The sequence below is a fragment of the Aegilops tauschii genome, chromosome 1 (assembly GCF_002575655.3).
Source record: "Aegilops tauschii subsp. strangulata cultivar AL8/78 chromosome 1, Aet v6.0, whole genome shotgun sequence".
Classification (NCBI taxonomy): domain Eukaryota; kingdom Viridiplantae; phylum Streptophyta; class Magnoliopsida; order Poales; family Poaceae; genus Aegilops; species Aegilops tauschii.
Window position 1 is genome coordinate 245086778 of NC_053035.3, and position 8219 is coordinate 245094996.

The 8219-nt window shown below is 43.5% G+C and overlaps 1 protein-coding gene across 1 annotated transcript; it reads left to right on the forward strand.

Moving 5' to 3' along the window:
* Positions 1-240: 240 nt before the first annotated feature.
* LOC109734613 (probable ascorbate-specific transmembrane electron transporter 1) lies at positions 241-2888 on the forward strand. Its single transcript, XM_020293815.4, has 4 exons — positions 241-513; positions 1217-1265; positions 1348-1547; positions 2329-2888. Exons 1-4 carry the CDS (start codon positions 379-381, stop codon positions 2635-2637), a joined length of 693 nt encoding a protein of 230 aa, XP_020149404.1. The 5' UTR covers positions 241-378; the 3' UTR covers positions 2638-2888.
* The last annotated feature ends 5331 nt before the right edge of the window (positions 2889-8219 follow it).

Below are 8219 nucleotides of genomic sequence, written 5' to 3' on the forward strand. Positions count from 1 at the left end.
GATCGTGTCAAGATTCGTGCAACAGCTACTGGACGGCGACGGATGCGTGTGCGCGAGTTGGCTAACGCCCACACGTGTGGGCGTTAGACTTTTCGTTTTTTTAACACAAACATCACACCTTCTGATCCAAGAGAACATCAGTAGGAACCCACATTAACAGAAAGTTCTTTACGTAAAAAAAAACACACATTAACAGAGTTAACTGGATCTACTCGGCCCATTCTGCTTGAGGCCCAATTACAGAAAGTGTCGTTTTTGCCCAAGGCCTGCCTACCAACCATTGTGCCCTCTTCCTCAGCACGCTCATGGACTGGACCTGCAAGGAGTTTGACTTTACAAAGGGATTAAGACTTGGATTCCTCTCCGTCGCCTGACGAGATGGCCGTGCCGGCGCCGGCCAAGGCGGTGCGCGCGCTAGCAGCCACGGCGGCGGCGCTCGTGCTGCTGTGGTGCGTCCACTTCGGCGGCGGCCTCGCCCTCAGCTCCCCCACCAACAAGGGGCTCATCTTTAACGTACGTAAGAACTACTCCCTAGCTATCCGTTGATGGATCGTGGATGTGACATTTCATTCCGGGGAGATGCCCCGGTCCTTGGTTAGGTAGGATCTTTAATTGCTGAGAAATTCATGCCGTCGCCTGCTTGGTTAATGGCACATGCGTGGCGGTTAATGGTGGCGTCCTCCTCCGCTTTTGGTCGCAAGACTGTGGTGTGCTAGCTGTTCTCGTCTTACCTGGATCTAATCATGAAACTTGATGATCCAATGCTTGCCCTTTTTTGTCCGTATGGAAATAAATCACATGTATAAGACTCCAGGTTTTTCTTGGAAGATCTTTGCTGAAGGCCATTTTTGAAGTTTAATCCCATGTAAATGTAATCCTGGAACACAAGTACTACCTACCTAGTACCTACTCCCTCCGTTCCTATAAGACCTTTTAGAGATTTTAATATGGACTACATACGGAGCAAAATAAGTGCGTCTATATACATCCGTATGTAGTTTGTATTGAAATCTCTAAAAGGGCTTATATTTAGGAACGGAGGGTGTACATTCTAAGGGCTATGCCCATAAAAGGTGGATTGTGATTGGCAGAGTTCCCTATTTTGAACTAAACCAATTCCTAATGGCTAATGTTATAAGCTCAGGGAATTCTTTTGGTTGTGCTCAAATTCGTAATGTTGATTACGTCAAAATTCGTAATGTCATAAGCTATGCAGGTTCATCCTGTGCTTATGCTGATTGGATTCATCATCATAGGGAGTGAAGGTTAGGTTCTCTTCTCTTGATGGGTTTTGCGTGATGAGGAGGTTTAAGCATTTCTGATCAGCTACCCGTAGTTTTTCTGCAGCCATAATGAGCTACAAAACATTGCCATGGAGCCATGACACAAATAAGACAGTCCATTTGATTCTTCATGCCGTTGCGCTTTTTCTGGGATCGTTCGGGGTATATGTTGCCTTCAAGTTTCACAATGAAAGTGGAATCGCTAATCTATACAGCTTACACTCCTGGGTTGGACTTGGCGCTATCATTTTGTATGGTTTACAGGTAATCCGCACAAAATCATTAGCATTTGGTTATTCCATATTCTGCGAATCTTGGAATTTAAATAGCCATAGTTATTTGGATTGTTCCTGAAAGAAAAACAGTTATTTGCCTTTATTTGTTGCATCTGTAAATTTTAGCAATACAGTAATTTTAGTGCCTCCAAGGAGTTCTCCACTAGGAGTCGTCACCATGGGAGTCACCGAATTGCTTAGTGAATTTTAACTTTGAAATCTGTTATGTTGTGCTCCATCTGTAGAGGGAATATTTTCTTTCCCTTAAAAAATAAAGAATATTTTCTTAGGAGATAACCAAAGCAATAAGCACTAGAACAAAGCTCTCACGGTGTTTGACATGATAAAGGATACTTTCCAACTAATGGAGGGTCTTTGGGCAATTCATGCTAAAATTCCTCAATTGTGTTCTGTCTCTTCAAATTATCTGCTGAGAAGGTTAATCCCCATTAGTGACATTGGGGTATCAGTTATGCAAGTAGATTGCCCTACTTCTATCCGTAAGCCTGCTAAGTGTCCTCACACGTCTAGATTGGCTATATGTGTTAATTGTATCAGACGGGGTCTTAAAAGCTGAGATCATTCTGAAGCATCAATAAATTAATTTTTTAACATACATGTCCTCATCTTGATCAAATTTCCAGTGGTTATTCTTCAGAAATGGTGGTTATGCTTGTGGTATATAATCAAGATAACTGTTTTAAAATAACTACTTTCAGCTTTTGTTTGTGTATTACCTGAAACCTTAATGTTCTGATGCCATCTTTCAGTGGGTATCTGGCTTTCTCACCTTCTTCTTTCCCGGCGCTTCGCCGACACTCCGACGTGCCATGCTCCCGTGGCACGTTCGTGCTGGGATCGTGGTCTATGTGCTGGCACTGCTCGCGGCCGAGCTGGGGTTCCTGGAGAAGCTCACTTTCCTTCAGGCTGCTGGTCTGGGAAAATACAGCTCGGAAGCCCTGCTGGTAAACTTCACTGCCCTTGTTGTCTTACTACTGGGCGCATTTGTCGTGCTGTATGTCACTGCTCCTGCGCAGAGCGAGCACAGGCTTGGGTATTCATCAGTGCGCAAGTCCTGATTCCTGAGCCGGCTGCTCGATTTTGTTCCATCATTTGTATATTTGAAGCACAGGCAATAACATTTCATCTTCTTTTACACTCTTTTCTGCAAACTAGTTCCGATTCAGAATTGCAGAATGTAAAATTTTGCTGTCTTGTTTACCAGTAGATTTTCTTTAGTTGCTGCAATCTAGTTCAGGTTCAGAACCATGAAATGTGAAATTTTGCCGTCTTGGTGACAAGTAAGATGACAAATCCTTCTTTGATGCTATCTGTAAAATGACCGCAGAGAATTTCACCCTGAATCGAACCTTTTGCCCAATCAAACAATGTATAAAAGGGCTCAGCTAATTTACAGCTAGGCAAATCTGCTGATTCAGCAAGTGCTGAGTGCTGGCCACAAAACCTACTCATGTACCATCTGGCCATTGCCTGACCGGTCTGCTCAATTTTGTTCCATCATTTACAGGCTAAATAACTTTTCCACTTCTTTTGCACTATTTTCTGCAATCTAGTTCAGATTCAGAACCACCGAATGTAATTTTGCTGTCTCGGTTACGAATAGAGTTACTTGAGTCCCTGCAATCTAGTTCAGATTCGGCACCAGGGTATTTGAAAATTTACCCTTTTGATGACCAACAGGGACTCTAGATTTCTAGATAGATGTGGGTTGGGTGACAGGATGAGCAGAAGATCCTTCGACGCTCTCTGAGAAATGACTGCAAATAATTTGACCCTGAAGTGAACTGAACCTTTTGCCCACTCATACAATGTACAGCCAGGCAACATTTGCCGATTCAGCAAGTGCTGAGCACAAAATCTGGCGATCTACTACTGGTGGGTGTCCCTGCTGGACCATCTTGGCCATTGGTAACAGAGGCAACCGGACGACGACACCTACGCCGATAAATAGGCAAGAATGACCTCATCGCCGCCCCTCGAGCTCCACCCAGCTGCATTGGCGATGGCGTTGGCGTTGGCATCTGCATTGCCCTTCTTCTGCTCAGCGTCCGCCCACGACGCCGTCCACCGGCTCCTCCCAGCCTCCTCCTTGACGCCGTCGGCCATGGCCGCCCTCCGTGCCGCCGCCCTCTTCTCGGCGCGCCGCTGGATCACGTACTCCTCCGAAATGTACACGTCCATGGCTGACTGGCACCCGAGCAAAAAATGAGAGCCTTCACGCGCGCCTGGATCTCCTGCTGAAGTTCTCTCTTTTTGACGGTGTATCTTCTCTTGGGGCGTGGAGAAGCTGGAGGCCTGGAGCGACTCGTGCGACCGGCCGGAATTTATCGGCAGCCGGGAGGTGCTGAACCGGTGGGCACGGCCATAGTTATTAGTTTCTGCCTGCGAAACCACTCGCCGGTGTCGCGCCGTATTCTGCGAGCCATGGCCGCCGGTTTGCAGGCTTGCAGCAGCGCGTGAGAAGACCGTGAACCCAGCGACTGAAGAGTCGTTTTTAAACCTCCTCCGGAAGGGTACTCGTGACACGTGGGAGGGTCATCGACAAAACCCATGCCATGTTTATTCCAAGCTGCAAGTACGTGGAGCCATCCGCGAATTTCGTGGGGGGAATTCTCGTGCAAAAAACAGTGGGCTGTTGTTAGGGCATGTCTAGTGCCGTAAAACAGACTCGTTGTCCGCCCGCGGACGCAGACACGAGCCGGCCATTCAACCACATGCGTAAAACGTCTGTCCCAAGCCTGGCCCCAACTACTACTAGACACATTTTGAAGTGTAAATATTAATCAATAGCAACCAAATAATAATCTCAAATGATAAATGCCACATGCGTGGCATGAAGCACTCCGCCGGAACGACTTATATATTGTTTGATCTTTAGCACGATTTTTGCAGCACAAAAAGTCACCACGTCATCCCACATGCTCGTTCGGACAGAAACCAGCCGCTTGAACGCCCACCCTCCTCCTCTGTCTCGCCTTTTCTACTCCACTCCTTCCACCTCACCCACTCGAGCTAATCCCCCGACCGCCTGTAATCCGGCTAGGACCAGCGGATCCCGGTGAGGGCTTCGCTAGATGCACGGTGGGGAGGAGCCCAGACGGCGATAGATGGTTGGGGAGGCGGGCGGTGGTGGGCGGGGGCGACCAGAAATTGGATCCAACAGACGGAGATAGAAGGTTCAGTTTTCCCCGCCATCAGGCGCTCCGCGGTGCGAGGTCGTGAGCTCTGCCCTGGGAACAGCGGCGGTGGGCGCGACTGGGGTTCCTGGCGCGGTTTGGCCTCCGCGGTGGACGCCGACGCGGGACGGAGCTGGTTGTCCCTGATGGCAAGCACCACATGGCGGCGAACTGCTCCGGTTCCCTGGCACGGAGGAGACACCGACGGGGGACGAAGCTGGTCGACTCCGATGGAAGCACCATACGACGGAGAACTTCCGCGGTTTCGGGCGAGATGGAGCGGCAGACATGACCATTGGCGACCTCCACCTTCTCCCACACCCACTCTTGCTCAAGCTCCAGCTCATCCCAAGCCCCTCCGCTTCCACTGCCGCCGGGAGGCTCCCGTTGAGACGCAGCCCAAGTCGGCGTCGGTGGATCCCTTTCCCGTTGCGTCCAACAAGTCAGCTCTACTGCCTCTGCTCTAGTGGCAGCCGCCATGGCCGAACGATGGTGAGGTTTCTGCTTGAACACCCCCCCCCCCCCCCCCCCCCCCCCACACACACACACACAATAGTGGATTTTTGCGGCCATGGCATTTTTATGTAGCGCTTTTGCCATTGAAAATGCAGAGGATAGTGGTTGGTGAACATGCAATGGACATGGGCATTTTTTTATAGTTGCTGCTTTTTGTTTTTGTAATTGTGTCGTCACATAGCAAATTTACATTATACATACCATCTTTGGTTGTGCTGCCATGGCAAATTAGTTTGCCATTAACTTAGGTAATTTTTTTGCCATGTAAATTTTTTGTTTGCCATGACAAGTTTAGTTGTGTTGCCATGGCAAAACTTAACATGTGTGTTTGATAGGACAACTTACGGTCTGTTTTGCCATGTAAACTAAAATATACTCTATTGCAATGGCAATTTAAGATATGTTTTGTCCATGGCAATTTTCAGATGTGTTTCCACGACAAGTTTAGAGTTTTTTCACACTCCATTTAACACTTGCCATGTCAAGTTTATATGTTTTTACAGTGTGTTTTGACATGGAAACTAAAATATAACTTTTACCATGGCAATTTAATATGTGTTTTTTGCCATGGCAATTTAAGATGTGTTGTCATGACAAGTTTAAAGTTCATGTCAATTTAAGATGTGTTTTTTCCATGGCTTGCCTTTGGCATTTTAAGGTGTGTTTTTTGCAACGGCAATTTTACCATGCCAGCAATAGTAAATCACGGGCCATGGCAATTTTACAAAAGAATCATCTTCATTTTTTATATTTTTCTGTAACATGGCAAACTTTTTTTATGGACCATGGAAAACTTATTGTATGGACCATGGCAATTTTAATTCAATTAGAATGCCAATTTGTTTCTTGTATCACCACAAACTTTACTTTTTTACTGCCATGGCAACTTCACTATGTCTCTTTGTTTCAATTATCATGTCTCTTTTTTGTGCAATTTTTACATTTTGATAACTTTACCATGTCACTTTCATATCTATTCCATTTGTTGCCATGCTTTTTTACATTCTTCTTTTCGCCATGGCAAATTTGATCTTCCTAACGCTTAACCCTTTTAAGAACATGACAAATTTAACTTGTAGCATGGTAAATTTATTTTTATAGACATGGTAATTTTACTATTATAGCGATGGCAATTTTTACATTCTATTTGTTTGCCTTTGCAAATTTTACCGGTTAAATTTTGCCATGTCAATTTTAACTTAATTGCCATGGGAAATTACTTTTACATACATGGCAAACTTACTTTTGTTACCAATGGCAGTTATTACTTTTTCATTTGCCATGGCAACTTCACCATGTCTCTTTTGTTTCAATTATCATGTCTCTTTTTTCGTATCATGGCAATTTTTATCTTTTTATTGCCATGGCAACTTTTACCTTGTCTCTGTCGTATCTATTCCATGATTGTTTGCATGCTTTCTTACATTCTTTTTTCACCATGGCAAATTTGATCTACTTAACACTTAAGCCTTTTAAGAACATGGCAAATTTAACTTGTAGCATGATAAAATTACTTTTATAGACAAGGTAATTTTACTCTTATAGCAACTACAATTTTTAGATTCTATTTTTTTGCCTTTGAAAATTTTACCTTTTTAAATTTGCCATGTCAAATTTATCTTAATTGCCATGTCAATTTTAACTTAATTGCCATGGCAACATTTTACATACATGGCAAACGTACTTTTTGTTACCAATGGCAATTTTTACTTTTTTATTGGGATAATGAATTTTATGCCCCTAGTTGGGTCTCACTCGTCAGTTTTACCCCTAGTTTCTAAAACCCCTTGGTTCTGCCCAAGCCACTTCACTCCTCTTATGCTTTTGCCTTTTGACCGTTTGACTGTCACTTTGAAAACTTCATAAAAAAATCATACCAACTCAGAAAAATACAAATAAGATATCAGTATGTCCAGAAAAACATCACCTATATGTGCATGCCATTTGCATTCATGAAAAAAGGTTTGGAAAGTCCCCACCTTAGTTTGAGCTCATATGATCTCAACATGAACAATAAAATCCAAAAAAATCCAAATAATTCTAATTTTTGGTGGCAGACATTGAATTTTTTTGAGTACTTGCCAAGTTTCATCGGGGGATGATATTCATGGAAGTTTTGGCAAAAAAAACCAGCACCTCAAAATGCTTTTGTTTTGGAGCACTGATATTGTGTTTTTCCACTACGTCCACGAATGTCATTCCCTAATGAAACTTGGCAAGAACTCTAATCATCGGTCAGTGTTTGCCACCAATTTTTTTAGATTTTTTCCCCAATTTTTCAAGATTTATTGTTCATGCTGAGATCATATGAGCTCAAACTGAGATGGGGACTTTCCAACACTTTTGTCATGAATGCAAATGACATGCACATATAGGTGATGCTTTTCTGAACATTTTGATATCGTATTTGTATTTTTCTAAGTTAGCATGATTTTTTTATGAAGTTTTCAAAGTGATGGTCAAACGGTCAAAGGGCAAAAGCATAAGAGGAGCAAAGTGGTTTGGGCAGAACCGATGGTTTTTGGAAACTAGTGGTAAAACTGCCTGGTGGGACCCAACTAGGGGCATCAAATTAATTATCCAATTTTTATTTGCCATGGAAAATTTACAATATGGGCCATGGCAAATTCACTTTTTATTTGCCATGTCAAATTTTTCATGGTTTTTGATCCACATAACATGGCGTTTTTCGAGAAAATGAGTGGACTAATCACATGGCAATTTCTACGGATTTTCGTTCTCGCTAGGACATGTCAAACTTACTTTTTTTAGCCATGTTATTTTCTTTGGATTTTTGTTTTCTCTAGGACATGGAAGATTTACTTTTTTTGCCATGGCAATTTCATGAAATTTGATCTACGCAAACATGGCAATTAAAACTATATGTTTGCCATAAGATTATAATTATCATAAACCCTTTCAAAACATCACACCCTACTTTAATTATT